General features: G+C 40.7%; 1 protein-coding gene across 3 annotated transcripts in view; it reads left to right on the top strand.

The window, feature by feature from the left end:
- Window positions 1-17,205, top strand: part of COG7 (component of oligomeric golgi complex 7) — an 88,825-nt gene that overhangs the window by 3,524 nt on the left and 68,096 nt on the right. For 2 of the 3 annotated variants that reach the window (XM_060031894.1, XM_060031893.1), the window contains exons 2-5: window positions 3,135-3,283; window positions 3,591-3,707; window positions 4,893-5,061; window positions 16,412-16,494. In XM_060031894.1, coding sequence (XP_059887877.1) covers window positions 3,135-3,283; window positions 3,591-3,707; window positions 4,893-5,061; window positions 16,412-16,494 — 518 coding nt within the window. The remainder of the gene's footprint in view (window positions 1-3,134; window positions 3,284-3,590; window positions 3,708-4,892; window positions 5,062-16,411; window positions 16,495-17,205) is intronic. The other variant, XM_060031895.1, reaches the window with a different exon arrangement.

Raw genomic sequence — 17,205 nt, 5'->3', positions numbered from 1 at the left:
GTTGTGGCTTGTGGGCTCTAGAGCGCAGGCTCAGTAGCTGTGGCGCACGGGCTTAGTTGCTCCATGGCATGTGGGATCTTCCCGGACCAGGGCTCGAACCCACGTCCCCTGCATTGGCAGGTGGATTCTTAACCACTGTGCCACCAGGGAAGTCCCTCTTTGGTTTGTTTGTTTGTTTTTTTTTTTTTTTTTGGCCGCACTGCACAGCATGCAGGATCTTAGTTCCCCAACCAGGGATCAAACCCACGGCCCCTGCAGTGGAAGCACAGATTCTTTTTTTAAAAATTTTTTTTAATTTTTTTTTTTTTGGAATGCGGGGATTTTTTTTCAATTTTTTTTTTAGTTCTTTTATTTATTTTTAATTAATTTATTTTATTTATTTTGGCTATGTTCGGTCTTCGTTGCTGTGCGTGGGCTTTTTCTAGTTGTGGCGTGTGGGGGCTACTCTTCGTTGTGGTGCGCGGGCTTCTCGTTGTGGTGGCTTCTCGTTGCGGAGCACGGGCTCTAGGCGTGTGAGCTTCAGTAGTTGTGGCACACGGGCTCAGTAGTTGTGGCTTGCAGGCTCAGTAGATGTGGTGCACGGGCTTAGTTGCTCCGCGGCATGTGGGATCTTCCCGGACCAGGGCTTGAACCCGTGTCCCCTGCATCGGTAGGCAGATTCTTAACCACTGCGCCACCAGGGAAGTCCCCATGCAGGGATTTTAATGTCACATTAAAGAGTTTTGATTTGGTTTAAAATTAGTGTAATGGGAAGGTACTGGAGGATTTTTAAGCAGGGGAATGAGATGGTTTGATTTATGTCCCCATTCAGGAGACTATGGCTGTAGTCCAGAAGAGAGGTGACAGTGGCTTCGTCTGAGGTTATAGCATTAGAGATGGTGAGAAATGGGTAGCTTTAAGGTATTTTTTAGGAGGAAGAAAGGGGAGAACTTGCTGATGGATTGGAATGAGGGATGAAAGGGGAAGAAAATCAAGAATGATGGTAGATTCTTGAACTGAGCAACTGGATGGAGGTGCCAAGTGTTCAGCAATGTTGAGAGAATTTGTAGTAAACATTCATAACCCGCTACCTAGATTCTACAATGAGCAGTGTGCTGTTCTCGCTTTATCACAATTCTGTCCATCCCTCTCTCCATCCATTCGTCCATCTTATTTTTGATTTTGAAATAAATCAGTATTTCATAGTAAGTTAGACATCAGTATACTTCACCCCTAGACATTTCAGTTGGAACCCTAAAAATTATAGGGTTCAATACTTGTTTACGGCTCTTTTTTTTACTAGATAAAATTTACATAAGGTGAAATGGAGGGACCTTATCTGATAAGTTTGGGTTTTGACAGATGTATACGCTAGTGTAGCTCAACCCCCCATCAAGATGTAGAATGTTACCATCACTTCGGGAGGAGCCCCAGTCCCCTTTCACAGGGCCCTTACCCTCCCAGAGGCAACCACTGCAGGTGAGACTTTGTTTGTTTGTTTTGATTTTTTTTGGCCACACTGCAAGGCTTGTGGTGTCTTAGTTCCCCAACTGGGGATCGAACCCAAGCCCTCTGCAGTGGAAGTGCGGAGTTCTAACCACTGGACTGCCAGGGAATTCCCAGGAGGTGATAGTTTTAAAATGGATACTAGAAAGAATTAAATTTGTGTGTGGGCATGCTGTGGAGAGGGAAGAGAAGGTTCAGCCAGACATGAAGAGTGACTCTGAGGTTCCGCAGGCAGGGGGCCAGGCTGGGACCATGACAGTGCTGTAAAAATCAGCGCTGTAGAAATCACTGTTCCCTGGTGGCACAGTCGTTAAGAATTCGCCTGCCAATGCAGGGGACAGGGGTTCAAGGCCTGGTCTGGGAAGATCCCACATGCCACGGAGCAACTAAGCCTGTGCGCCACAACTACTGAAACCCGTGCACCTAGAGCCTGTGCTCCACAACAAGAGAAGCCACTGCGATGAGAAACCCGCGCACTGCAACGAAGAGTAGCCCCAGCTCGCCGCAACTAGAGAAAGCCCGCGTGCAGCAACAAAGACCCAACTCAGCCAAAAATAAAATTAAATTAAAAAAAAATCAGTGAAGTCTCTGTGCCTCGAAGAACTCTTTGTTCTGCCTTTGTTTTCTTAAAACTTTACTTAAGGTCAGTGCTGGAGACAGATTGTTATTTTATGGCAGAGCTGGATGAACAGGTTCCTGAAGCACGTCTTCAAGATGTTAAGGTTCCGTTCAATGCACTGGTGGAGCAGAAGGCTCTGGACTTCTTTGGTTGATTCCCCAGCGAATTGCTATTTAAAGGGCTAAAGGGTTATGCTGTTAACCCTCCTGTTTCCAGATAACACATCATGGTCTGCAAGAATTTTCAGATTTTATTCTACACTTGGGATACCTGTTAAAAAAATGCAGGTTCCTTGATCTTGATCTTCTACCAGGATTCCTAAATAAGAATCTCTGGCAGGTGGCCTGGCGACCTGCATTTTAACTGCATTCCAGCTGATGCTGTTGGTCTGTGGACTACATTTTGAAAAGACTGTGGAAAGCAGACATTGGGTCCAGACACACGTTGTTTCAGTTCTGAAATCTTGGGCAAGTTACTTAACCTCTTCTGAGACTTAGTTTTCTCATCTGTAAGAGGTGGCTGCTGATGATTGCCATGGACATTAGGTGATATAATGCATATAAAGCACCTGGTGCAGAGCTGGCATTTGCCACTGTCACATTCCTCCATTCTCCTTCCTTGAAAAGGGAGTTGCTTGGGAGTTTCCTGGCGGTCCAGAGGTTAGGACTCGGTGCTTTCACTGCCAGGGTCCAGGCTCAATCCCTGGTTGGGGACCTAAGATCCCATAAGCCACGTGGTGTGGCCAAAAAAAAAAAACCCCAAAAAACCAAGGAGTTGTAGTAAGAAGACAACTGATGTTGGGTCAGGTCGACAGTTTATTCACAGGGCCCTCACCATCATTCTGGGGAAGACAGGGACCCGGCATAGGCCAGCTCTGCGCCCCTCCCACACCACAACTTTCCACAGGCTCAGAAAACTGCGTGGTTGGTAGTGCCTTAGGGAAGATTTGCTTCCTGCCGTCTGATTTATTCATATTGTTCACTGGTGAGTGATCTGACGTTCACCTTTGGTTCTTGGGTTCTTGCTGCAGAAACAAGTCACCAGGCCCTTCAGAACATGCCCAAAGTGCTCCGTGATGTAGAAGCCCTTAAACAGGAGGCATCTTTTCTGAAAGAACAAATGATTCTTGTCAAGGAGGACATTAAAAAATTTGAACAGGACACATCTCAGTCGATGCAGGTATTTTGGCTCCTGTCCTAAGTGTTGACTCTTGTTTTTGGAAGATGTTCACTTTCCTAGTGGGAGGTCAACCTTAACTCAAAATTCTGCCAAGCACTCAGACTACTCTTTTGTTTGGTTTTTTCAGCTTATTCATCTCTCTTTAGCACTGCTGAACAATTTAGCCATGTAAGCGGTGTTGTACGGGGTACAGAGGCTCCCTAAAGGCAGGAGCATGCCACGATACTTATGTTTCGAGTCGCTGATGGAAGGTAGAGGAAATGGAACTGCCACTTCTTTAGTGTTCGACCCCTCATTTCTCTTCTAGGTATTGGTAGAAATCGACCAGGTGAAGTCCCGAATGCAGCTTGCCGCAGAATCTCTTCAAGAAGCCGACAAATGGAGCACACTGAGTGCTGATATCGAGGAGACATTTAAGACTCAAGTAGGTTTCTTGTTTAGGGGATGTTGTGACATCTCTTTAAGCAAGAACTTGAGGTTTGGAGAAACAAATGAGCTAGCTATGCCGCTCACAATCAGAAGGGCTGGTAAATAGCCCGGTGTGGGAATATTCAGGCATGGGTTGGGGGCGATCTGAGACTGCCCTGAGTTTTTCCACCTCCTTTAGTTTGTACCATCTGCTTGACTGAAGCGTTTTAGTCACAAAAGTGAGTTCAGGAAAAGCTTAAAAAGACAGAGAAAATGGAGTAAATGGGAGTGTGGAACTTGGGCAGGGGTGCCCTACACACCACGGGACCTCAGCAAGTTACTTTACCCTCCTTGGATGGCAAAGTGTGGAAAATAGTGATATTTTGGATACCTGATTATAAGGATGAAGTAAGATGATATCTTACGAAAAACTTTTTTTTTCAATTGTAAAACAAAATGAATTATTTATCATCTCTTTTGCTATTTAAAAAAAAACTTGTAAAAGTTTTTTAAAAGTTCTAAATGCACATGGGAAAAATTGAGTAAACAGGAATAAACAGTGAAAAATAAGTCTTTCTCATAGTTCTGACCCTCCCAATTCCCTAATTTCCCTTCTAAATACAAACCCTGTTGTCAGCTCTATGCCTGTTCTTCCAGATAAATGCACACACATATATGTTCCTTGCCCTGTTTTTCCCCCACAAATGGTAGTGCATTGTGAATACTGCTTCACACGTTTTTTTTTCAGTTAACAATCTATTATTCTGTCAGTTATTGTTACCTTTTTTTAAAAAATTTTATTTATTATTTTTGGCTGCGTTGGGTCTTCATTGCTGTGCTCGGGCTTTCTCTAGTTGTGGCGAGCGGGGGCTACTCTTCATTGTGGTGTGTGGGCTTCTCATTGTGGTGGCTTCTCTTGTTGGGGAACACGGGCTCTAGGCACGTGGGCTTCAGTAGTTGTGGTGCTCGGGCTCAGTAGTTGTGGCTCGCGGACTCTAGAGCACAGGCTCAGTAGTTGTGGTGCACGGGCTTAGTTGCTCTGCAGCTTGTGGGATCTTCCTGGACCAGGGCTTGAACCCGTGTCCCCTGCATTGGCAGGCAGATTCTTAACCACTGAGCCACCAGGGACGCCCTGTCCATTCTTAATTGAAGTAGCAGGAATATTTTAACATAAATATCCTCTATTCTGGTCTTTTTATAGGACATAACTGTAATTTCTGCCAAGCTCACAGGTATGCAGAATAGCCTAATGATGCTTGTTGATACACCAGACTACTCAGAAAAATGTGTGCACTTGGAGGCGTTGAAGAACAGGCTGGAGGCCTTGGCCAGCCCCCAGATCGTAGCAGCATTCACATCTCAGTCTGTAGGTGAGTGCTGGCCATTTATCATCTCTCTGTACACCTCTTCACGAAGGTAAGGCTTTCCAAATCTTCAATCTTTAGAATGTCTTAATGGTGACTAAATTATGTAGATTGGGGCTTCCCTGGTGGCGCAGTGGTTGAGAGTCCGCCTGCCGATGCAGGGGACATGGGTTCGTGCCCCGGTCTGGGAAGATCCCACATGCCACGGAGCGGCTGGGCCCGTGAGCCATGGCCGCTGAGCCTGCACGTCTGGAGCCTGTGCTCCGCAACGGGAGAGGCCACAACAGTGAGAAGCCCGCGTACCGCAAAAATAAATAAATAAATAATGTAGATTGGAAGTCAGTCTGTAGCTTTATGGTGGTTGCCTTTTCTTCAACATTTTATATGAACTTTTTCAAAATACAGAAAAGTTGAAATAACCATCAGTGAACACACCATCTAGATCCTAGTGTTAGCATTTGCCACATTTGCTTTATCACATATCTACCCACCTATTCACCTCTCTATCCATCCACCTTATTTTTTTTAATGCATTTCAAAGTAAGTTGCACACGTCAGTATACTTCACTCCTAAACACTTTAGCATTCATATCAATAACTAGAGTTCAGTGTTGGTTTATGATTCTTTCTTTTTTTGAGGTAAAGTTTACATTTAGAAAAATGTACAAATCTTAAGTGTACCATTTGATGAGTTTAGATGCTGATCAAGTCCATTATGATGCTGTGTTATTTTCCAGTGATTTTTTTCAACCAGTAAGTTTATCTAACTCCCTTTCCATTTCATCCACAAAACTATTGGTTAAACAAGAAGCAGCAGCAGTAAAGCTGTTTTCTTACCTTCACAGCTATTTACATTGGCAGACTGTAGTCTGTATCCACTGCCCTGCTTCCTGCACTCTTGTTCATGTATCACGCAAGCCCCTCTCCTCTGGGGTTAATGTTCTCCTGAACCTGTTCTGTTGAAGGTCTCCAACAGCTGTATCATCACCAAACCCCAAGGCCTAATATCACTTTATTACTTTTCTGTTTCTTTTCTTTTCTTTTTTTTAATTTTTATTTTATTTATTTATTTTGGGCTGTGTTGGGTCTTCGTTGCTGCACATGGGCTTTCTCTAGTGGTGGTGAGCGGGGCCCGCTCTTCGTTGTGGTGCATGGGCTTCTCATTGCAGTGGCTTCTCTTGTTGCGGAGCACGGGCTCTAGGTGCACGAGCTTCAGTAGTTGTGACATGCGGGCTTCAGTAGTTGTGGCTCATGGTCTCATAGAGCGCAGGCTCAGTAGGTGTGGCGCACGGGCTTAGTTGCTCCGCAGCATGTGGGCTCTTCCCAGACCAGGGATCGAACCTGTGTCCCCTGCATTGGCAGGTGGATTCTTCTCCACTGCACCACCAGGGAAGCCCTACTTTTCTGTTTCTCATTGTCAGCAACAGTTAACAATGTTTTTTACTCCCCCCTGTTCTGAGAATGCTTTCTTCCCTTGGCTTCTGAGAGGGAGCATCAGTTTTGTTTATATAATGGTACAGTTCCAGTGGTGAAATTAAATCATAAGAAGTTCTGATATCTTTGTTTTTCTAGTTTGTTTAAAATTTATTTTTTTATTGAAGTAACATTGGTTTATAACATTATGTAAGTTTCATGTGTACAGCATTATATTTCTACTTCTGTATACACTACAGCATGTTCACCACCAAAAATTTAGTTTCCGTCCATCACCATACAGTTAGTTGATCCCCTTTACCAATTTCGCCCTCCTGGTGCCCCATCCCCTCTGGTAACCACTACTCTCTTCTCTGTATCTAAGTGTTTGTTTTTATTTGGTTTGGTTTTTTCATTTATTTTGTTTGTTTTTTATATTCCACATTTGAGTGAAATCATACGTTATTTGTCTTTGTCCATCTGACTTATTTCACTAAGCATAATACTCTCAAGGTCTATGCTTGTTGCAAATGGTAAGATTTTATCTTTTTATTTTATGGTTGAGTAGTATTCCACTATATATATCGCATCTCCTTTATCCAATCACCTGGTGATGGGCACTTAAGTTGGTTACATATCTTGGCTATTGTAAATAATGCAGCAGTGAGAAGTGCTGATATCTTAAGAGTTCTGATTGGTGTTTTATTTTGTTTTAGGATGGGTGAGCCTAGGCTTTAATAATTAAGAAAAGTCTATAGCTAGATAATTATATATGAATATGCAGGCATGTGCACATGTAAATTCTTATCATACGTAAAAACGTTATAAAATTTCAGTATGCTGAGTTTGACCATGTAATTTATTATTAAACTAGGACACTTTTGAGAGGAAAAGGGAGTGCTTTCAATAATGCAGCTGGGGCAACAGATATAAACCAAGACTGTCCTGGGCCAGCTGGGACATATAGTCACCCCTGTACTCATACAGTATAGAACCCTTAGAGAATGACCCTCTGGATAGTTGAGTTTTCAGTGTGGGTGAGAGCAGCTGAACCTCCTCATTCTGAACAGTAACACTATCTTCCCTCCAACGATGGTTTCTTTCCACTCCAGTTCTCTCAATAGTCAAGGCCTGCAAAGGTTTGGCCTCCCTTGCCCTGGTGGTGAAGTCACACCAAAGTGGGGACCTCTTGGAACTCAGCCCTGGAGAGTTGTGTATGTCTGTGCCCAGGAGCGAGTCATCTCTTTTGTAATCCCTGTGCTGTTCAGTAACTCCAAAGACAGAAACAAGTCTCAGTCAGTACTTGATACTATCCCGTTAGGTAATTTTAAAAAGGTAAATATTGTCAAATTTTATTAAATGGCCTTTTAGCATCTTTCAAGATCGAATGTGTTGTTTTTATTTCCTCTGACCTACCAATATGGCAAATCATATTAATAGCATTCCTAATTTTACATCATTCTTACAATTCAAGAACAAGCCCTACTTGTTCACCGTGTGTGTGTGTGTGTGTGTGTGTGTGTGTGTGAGAGAGTGAATATACTACTAGATATTTGCTGGTATTTTATTTATTTATTTTTTGGCCATGCTGCGAGGCTTTGTGGGATCTTAGTTCCCTGACCAGGGATCGAACCTGGGCCCAAAGAAGTGAAAGCACAGTCCATAACCACTGGACCACCAGGGAATTACCCTGAAATTTTACTTAAAATTTTTAAATTGAGGTCCTGTAAGTGAATATCTCTGTTAGGTTTTAGTATCATGATTGTGTTGGCTTCACAAAAACAACTGGGACCGTTTCATTCTTTCTTACTATTAGGATTTAAATAGCATTTTTATCAAATATTGCCATGGCCCCATTGAAGGCTTTCTGTCTGCAGTTCAGCTTGGGTATAAGTATGAGGACCTCTGCCTTCTTTTTTGTTTGTATTTGCTTTACTGTGTCTTTGCCTATTTTGTCTTAACTCTCAAACTTCCTGAGATGTTTTATTTTAGACTTGTCTGTTGGAGGTGGCACATAGTTGAATTGTATTTTCTGATTTAATCCTGGTATTTCTTTTTTAATCAGTGACTTTATCCCATTTAGGTTTTTCTTTTTAACAGAAATTTCCAGTCTTACATGTTTCTATTTTTATATTTTCTTCTTTATGTTTCTTTTGATCTCTATATTTTGCTATGTTTTCTTTGTGTTTTTTTCTCATGGATAACTTGAAAGATACATAACTTGTTTTTAGTTTTACTAGTGATTTATGACTTCAAATAATAAACTAATTTTTTTTCTCAGTTTATCAACATTGTAAATGAAACAATATATGATTCCCTCAGTTACTGCATTTACACTCCCCTCCCTTTCTCCCACCCTTCACCCTCCCCTGCCCTATTCTAGAATATTGCATAGTCTAGAATTTTTCTTCATGGTATACCATCAAGTTAATAATTTTTTTATCATGTAGCTTTCTCTCTGAAATGTAAACATTATAAAATTTTTGTGTTTTATAATGTTTTATTTTTATATAACTGTTTTATAACCAGAAATTGCCATGGTTGTCTATGCTTAATATCATGTTTTTAAGTGGATTCAGTCTCATTTCCAGATTTTCATCCCACATTTTCCCCCCTTGTTAATTCTTTTTTCTTTTCTTTTTTTTTTGGCCACACCGCGTGGCCTGCGGGATCCTAGTTCCCTGACCAGGAGTGGAACCCAGGCCCTCGGCAGTGAGAGCGTGGAGTCCTAACCACTGGACCACCAGGGAATTCCCTGTTAATTCTTTATTTTGAGGCTTCTCTTCATTAGAAGGATTCTGTTTTTAAGTAGACTTTTTTTTCCCTCAGGAAGGGCGTGGGGATCATATGTATATCCTTGGTATTTAAGTAAAGAATGTGTTTTTATTGCTTTTCCATGTAGAAAAGAATGACTGCTTTTGGAATTCTTGGTTCATACTATTTTTCCTTCAGAAATCTAGAGACGTTGCTTCTTGTCTTCTGCCAACTATATTCTGATGTTCAGTATGAGACTGGCCTGCCTAGTTTTTTCTTTGTACGTAGTATGTTCCTTGAATAGTTAAAATAGGGTGGGCAAACATTGTCTGTAAAGGGCCAGATAATAAATTTTTGGGCTTTGTGGGGCATATGGTCTGTAGCACAAATACTTAATTCTGCAGTAGTGGCACGAAAACTCATATGTAAATGAATGAGCTTCGCTGTGTTCTAATAACATTTTATTTACAAAAACAGTTGGTAACTTGGCTCATAGTTTGCTGACTTCTGGCTTATGAGATTCTTTTACCCTGTAGTTTAGTTACTTTACTAGGTTATTTTTCAGTTTTGAAAATTTTTAATGTTTTCTGGAACATAGTATCTTATTTGCTGATTCATATTTTTCTTCATTTCTAGAAAATTTCTTTCTAAAAAGACTTTTTCTTCTGTTTCATTTATTTTCTTTTTCATTTTTGAGAACATCAACTATCTGTTCATTAGCTCTTCCTTTCCCCCCTCAACGTATAATATGTTCACGCTGGTCTATTTTGGCTCTTTGCCAACAATCTCTTCTCCTCCATAGTCTGTTATTTTTCAAAAGTCTGTCTTCCATTTGATCAATAGCATTTTCTAAAGTATGTGTTCTGCTCTTTGTTCTTCTAATTAATTTTTAATTCATCATATCATTATTTATTTCCTCATTTTTTTTCTTAGCTCTGCCAGCCTCCCTTTATATCTCATTGTGATACCTTAGATCCTATTGAAGAAAGTGTATACCTTGTGTAATTTCCTTGAGAATGTGAAGCAGTTGTAGTGCAAAATTTTCTCCTCTTCCCTAAGGTAAATCTTTTGAAGTGCTCTCTCTTTTAAGAAAAGTTTTTTTTTAATTTCAGTTTTGTTATTTATTTTTAATTAGTTAATTAAATTTATTTTTTGGGCTGTGTCTGGTCTTTTTTTAAAATTTTTATTTATTTATTTATTTTATGTATCTATTTTGGCTGCGTTGAGTCTTTGTTGCTGTGCTTGGGCTTTCTCTAGTTGCGGTGAGTTCGTTGGGGTGTGCAGGCTTCTCACTGCAGTGGCTTCTCTTGTTGCGGAGCACGGGCTCTAGGCACGCAGGCTCAGTAGTTGTGGCGCACGGGCATAGTTGCTCCGCGGCTCGTGGGATCTTCCCGGACCAGGGCTTGAACCCCTGTCCCCTGCAATGGCAGGCAGATTCTTAACCACTGCGCCACAAGGGAAGCCCTGTGTCTGGTCTTAGTTGCAGCACACAGGGTCTTCGTTGTGGCACGGGCTCTTCATTGTGGCATGTGGGCATCTCTCTAGTTGTGATGTGAGGGCTTCTGTCTAGTTGTGGCGCACGGGCTTAGTTGCCCAGCAGCACTTGGGATCTTAGTTCCCCAACCAAGGATCGAACCTGCGTCCCCTGCAGTGGAAGGCAGATTCTTTACCACTGGACCACCAGGGAAGTCCCTAAATTTCAGATTTAAATCCAAGGTCATGAGGCTTTTCCCTTGTGTTTTTTTCCTAAGAGTTTTATAGTTTTAGCTCTTACATTTAGTTTGTTGAGCCATTATAAGTTAATTTTTGTATATGGTACAAGGTAAGGGTCCAACTTCTTTCTTTGGCATGTGGACATCCAGTTTTCTGAGCAACATTTTTTTTTCCTGAGCACATTTGTTAAAAGGACTGTTCTTTCCCCATTGAATGGTCTTGACATCCTTGTTGAAAATTATTTGACCATGTATGTGAAGGTTATTTCTGGGCCCTTTATTCTGTTCCATTAGGCTGTATATATGTCTGTCCTTATGCCAGTACCACATAGTTTTGATTATTGTTGCTTTGTAGTAACTTGAAATCATGGATTGTGAATCAACCAATGCTGTCCTTCTTTTTCAAGATTGTTTTGGCTATTTGGGGGTCCCTTGAAATTCCATATGAATTTTAGAATGGGTTTTTCTGTTTCTCCAGAGAACACAATTGAACACCATTTTGGAAGGGATTACATTGAATCTGTAGATGGCTTTGATAGTATTATCATCTTAACAATATTAAATCTTCTAATTCATGGACATAGCGTGTCTTTTTATTTATTTGTGTCTTTTAAAATTTCTTTCGGCAGTGTTTTGTCACTTTCAGTGTAAAAGTCTTTTAGCTCCTTGATTATATTTATTTCTAACTATTTTATTCTTTTTGATGCTATTATAAATGGAATTGTTTTCTTAATGTTTTTTTCAGATTGTTCATTGTTACTGTATAGAAATGCAAGTGAGTTTTGGTGTGTTGATATTGTATTCTGCTGCATTAACTTATTAGTTCTAACAGGTTTTTTTTGGTGGAATCTTTAGGGCTTTCTATAAATAAGATCATATCATCTGCAAACAAAGATATTTTTCCTTCTTCCTTTCCTGTTTGAATGCTTTTTACTTCTTTTTCTTGCATAATTATTCTGGCTAGAACTTCCAGTACTAAGTTGAATAGAAATTGCAAAAGTGGGCATCCTTGTCTCGTTCCTGATCTCAGAGGAAAAGTTTGAAATGGTCTTTCACCATTGAGTATTATGTTAGCTGGGGGCTTTTCATATATGGCCTTTATTTTGTTGAGGTTGTTTGCTTCTATTCCTAGTTTTTTGAGTGTTTTTGTCATGAAAAAGTATTGAATTTTAACAGATGCCTTTCTGCATCAGTTGAGATGATCACGTGCACGTGGATATTTTGCCTTTGTTCTGTTAATGTGGTGTATTTCATTCATTGATTTTCATACGTTGAACCTTCCTTGCATCCCAGAGCAAATCCCACTTGGTCATGGTGTATAATCCTTTTAATATGCTGTAGAATTCAATTTGCTAGCATTTTGTTGAGGATTTTTATATCAATATTCATCAGGAATATTAATCTGTAGGTTTCTTTTCTTGTAATGTCTTTGTCTGGCTTTGGTATTAAGGTAATGCTGCCCTCATAGAATGAATTAGAGAGTATTCACTGCTCTTCAGTTTTTTTGGGAGAGGTTGAGAAGTATTGGTATTAATTCTTTAAGTGTTTGGTAGAATTAATCAGTGAAGCCATCTGGTGTGCTTTTCTTTGTTGAGAGGTTTGTGATTACTGATTCAATTATTAGTTTTAGGTCTGTTCAGAGTTCCTATTTCTTCATCATTCAGTCTTGGTACATTGAGTATTTTTAGGAATTTGTTCATTTCATCTAATTTATCCAATTTGTTGTCATATAATTGTCCATAGTACTTTCTTATAATTCTTTTTATTTCAGTAAAATTAGTAGTGATATCCCTTCTTTCATTTCTCATTTTATTTATTTGAGTCCTCTTCCTTTTCCTTAGTGAATCTAAGTAAAGTTTTATCAATTTTGTTCATCTTTTCAACCCTTGATTTTGTTGATTTTTGTTTTGTTTCTGTATTCTCTATTTACTTATCTCTGCTCTGCTCTTTATTGTTTCTTCCCTTTTGCTAAATTTGGGTTTAGTTAGTTTGTTTTTTATTTTCTTAGTTCTGTAAGATGTAGAGTTTAGGTTGTTGATTTGAGCTCTTTCTTCTTTTTTAGTGTAAGTATGTACAGCTATAAATTAGCTCTTTGGGCTACTTTTGTGGCATCCCATAAGTTTTGGTATGTTAGGTTTTTGTTTTCATTTGTCATTTTCTAATTTCTCTTGTGGTATCTTCTTTGACCCATTGGTTGTTTAGGAGTATGTTGTTCAATTTCCACATATTTGTGAATTTTCCAGTTTTCTTTCTTCTGTTGATTTTTAGTTTTCTACCAGTGTGATTGGAAAAGATACTATATGATTTATATGATTTTAATCTTTAAAAATTTATTAAGACTTGTTTTGTGGCCTGAGATACGGTCTATCCTGGAGAATGTTTTCTGCCATTGTTGGGTGGAGTGTTCTGTACTGTCTGTTAGGTCTAATTGCCCTGTAGCGTTTGTTGAAGTCTCTGCTTCCTTATTATCTTCTCTCTGGTTGTTCTTGATGTGCTCTCTGCATGCACCTTCTGTATGCTCTGTTCCTTTTCTTTTTTACCCCCTGTGGTACTTTTGCATAGGTCACATGCTGGAATTTTTTTGTTTGTATTTGTTTCTATTTATTCATATTTGTATGTGGGTGCTTTTTTCTGGGTCTACTGTTCACTGAAAAATAGTTAGCATGGGACCTCCTTGGAAACCCCTCCTTTGTTGACCTGGACTTGGTTGAGAGATTTCCTCTTGCCCTTGATTTAAAGGCTACGTTCTGTGTTGTGCGTTTCAGTTGCCCAAAGAGAATGGGTTCAGGACTCATCTCCAGGCTTTTCGTTCCATATCTTCCCCATTTGTCAATTCTTTATTTTGAGTCTTCTTCTCATTAGCAGGATTCTAGGACTGGAGCCGGGCCTTTGGAAAATCACCATCTGGCAGCTTTATTCCTCACGTTTTCTCATGAATTTGTGGCAGCTACAGACCATGGAACTCACCTGCGCGGTTTGGGTGTATGTCTAGTTATGTGAGGTTAGGGGAGTAGGAGTGGCGGCGGGCAGCTCCATGAATTTAAGTTTTTTCCTTTCCTTCTGTGTGAGTTGGCTACTTGGTGCTGGAATCAGGTTTGAAGAATGCTCTGTGGGTCAGGATCATGGGCTTTGGTTTGGGGGTTAGCTGTTTTTGACAGCTTTCATTCACAGATCCGAATCAGGCTTGATTCCAGATTCTACTCTCTGTAGGCAGGATGCCGATTCAGAACGGGGAAATGGCGCTTTTCAGCCCTGTGGCTGTCCCTGTCCCACTGCTGAGCTGGTATGGAAGCAGGCCTTCCCCTGCCTGCCCAGTCCTCCCTTGGCTCCCACTCTTTACCTTTCCATCACGCTGCTCCATGCGTGATACATCCAGAGTTCTCCCAGCATCCCCACTCATCTGCCAAAATGATTGAATATCTGATTGGTATTCTGTGAAGTTTGGCTTTTTTTTTTTTTTTTTTGGCCATGCCCTGCAGCATGTGGGATCTTAGTTCCCCAACCAGGGATCGAACCCACGCCCCCTGCATTGGAAGCGTGAGTCTTAACCACTGGACTGCCAGGGAAATCCCCTCCGAAGTTTGTAGTACAGACATTTTCCTGGCTTCAACACAGATGAATGATATTGTGTTTTTCTTTGGGTGGTTAATTTTGAATATTTTTTTAAAAGTTAATTTATTTTTGGCTGCATTGGGTCTTCGTTGCTGCACACGGGCTTTCTCTAGTTTCAGCGAGCGGGGGCTACTCTTCATTGCAGTGCATGGGCTTCTCATTTCAATGGCTTCTCTTGTTGTGGAGCATGGGCTCTAGGCATGTGGGCTTCAGTAGTTGTGGCTCGTGGGCTCTAGAGCTCAGGCTCAGTAGTTGTGGCGCACAGGCTTAAATGTTGCGCGGCATGTGGGATCATCCTGGATCAGAGCTTGAACCCGTGTCCTCTACATTGGCAGGTGGATTCTTAACCACTGCGCCACCAGGGAAGTCCCTGGGTGGTTAATTTTGGTGAGTATCAGGAAGGGCTTTTTTCTGCCACGGAAGTAATATGCTCTTTAATCAGTCATCTTTCCTAGAAGGCCAAGGTGCTTCTTTACTAACAGTTTTTAAAGGAAAATCTGATAAATTAGTACATCCCCAACACATTACCCACAATCTTCACATATACATGCCTGGTTCATTTTACACAACCAATGAATTCAGTTGATAAAGTGAAGCAACTTTTTGGAGCCTGATTTTACATATGGCAGGGATATTCATTTATTTAAATGATCTTATGAAAATGATAAGCATTTTAAAAGCAAATAATCATTAAAAATTAATTTATTTTTGGCTGCACTGGGTCTTCATTGCTGTGTGCGGGCTTTCTCTAGTTGCGGCGAGCGGGGGCTACTCTTCGTTGCGGTGCACGGGCTTCTCGTTGCGGTGCATGGGCTTCTCATTGTGGTGGCTTCTCTTGTTGCAGAGCATGGGCTCTAGGCGCATGGGCTTTAGTAGTTGTGGCTCACAGGCTCAGTAGTTGTGGCTCGTGGGCTCTAGAGCACAGGCTCCGTAGTTGTGGCGCACAGGCTTAGTTGTTCCATGGCGTGTGGGATCTTCCCAGACCAGGGCTCGAACCCATTTTCCCCTGCATTCGCAGGCAGATTCTTAACCACTGAGCCAGCAGGGAAGTCCCAAGATTGATATCCTTCAAAGACTTTACACACTGATGGAGGGTGAGGCTGGGAGAAGACAAGTACACAAATAATTTTATTACAAGATGGAATGTGAAAACTGCCTTAGGCCTCCCCACGATGAAGGAAAGGATGAAACAAAATCGAGGAAGCTTTTATGAAAGAGCTAGTATGTGTGCAGAACCTTGAAAGAGATGAATTAAAAATTTTTTAATTGTTTCTGATTATAAAATAATACATATATAGGTTATTAAAAATTTGAAAAATGGAGAAAAATATAGAAAAGAAAATGATATACCAGTAAAATGATATACTCACCACCCAGAGATGACTGTTAGTATTTTCTTCCAGTTCTTTTCCCTTTGTGTACATATCTCTTTTAAGGAAAGTATGTACATTGAGTATATGCAATTTCATATCTTTTTTGTTCGCAGTCAGCAATGTAGCATGAGCATTTTCTCATGGATCTAAGATTTTGATAGGTGAGGAAAAGTATTTAGGGCAGAAGGAATAATATATATTTGAATGGTATAGAAATGAGAAAACTCAGGGACTGTTTTGCGAATAATAATTAAACCCATTTTGTGGAATGAACATTGGCATGTGGTATCTGATTGAGTCACATGTTCTACCCTTAACTTCACTTGTTTTTCATATTTATGATCTCCACACATGAGTTAATTCATTGTCTTGGTGGGAACTTCTGAATACTAGCTCATGTATAATCCACATTTATCCTGCTGAATTCTTTCTCTTGGCTGCAATAGAAAACCTGGTAACAGTATGTACATGTTTTCCATTGTTTTTCTTTAGATCAGTCCAAAGTGTTTGTGAAGGTTTTTACTGAAATTGACCGGATGCCCCAACTTCTTGCATACTACTACAAGTGTCACAAGGTGAGAAGCTGTGAGTGATTACCATTGTGGAATGCTTGTAGAACTGGGCTACAGAATCGGTTTTGAATCCCAGTTTCCTACTCAAAGGTAAAAATATTTGCCTCCCTGCCCTCTGGTCTTTTTCTTTCAATTAGCCAGTAGGGGGTGCTCTTGGTCCAGCCTGTGGATTCATTTAATTGCAAGTTGGAAAAAAGTCATTAGTTTTCAGCCCCACTTGTATTTATAACTAGATTTCCTTTACAGATTGAAGAGTTTTAATTTTTCCTATTTTTGTCTTTTAAGGGTGATTAGGTTTATTATGCCTTCAGCAAGCCTTAAGAATTTTATCTGTTTTCTAGGTTTGTTGAAATTAGGTTACTGAAAACCTTGACAGCTTCCTGGGCTAACTTGTTAATTCCTTCAAGTCCAGTGCCCATCTGTCTTTTAAGCAGTGGTGTTAGGACACGAAGCTAAAACACATATTCACGCCCACCTCTGAGGTCTATTCAGAAGAATGGTAGCATGCTGAGTACATTGGCATGCTTTGGGGGCAAGAAAAAAGGAGAAAGGATCACTTGGAGGGCAACAGATTCAAGTTCTGGATGATGATCAGAGCAGGTGACTGTAAATTTTTTTTTCCTGCCTCTTTTGAAGTGAATCGTCGTCCGTGGGTACCCGATTGCCTGGGAGAGTAGGCAGTGGCCAGTCGCTTGCCCTGGTAGGAGGGCAGGG

Source organism: Delphinus delphis, chromosome 15 (genome assembly GCF_949987515.2).
Source record: "Delphinus delphis chromosome 15, mDelDel1.2, whole genome shotgun sequence".
NCBI lineage: Eukaryota > Metazoa > Chordata > Mammalia > Artiodactyla > Delphinidae > Delphinus > Delphinus delphis.
The sequence above is the reverse complement of the archived record's forward strand: the minus strand, read 5'-3'. Positions and strand labels throughout refer to the sequence as shown.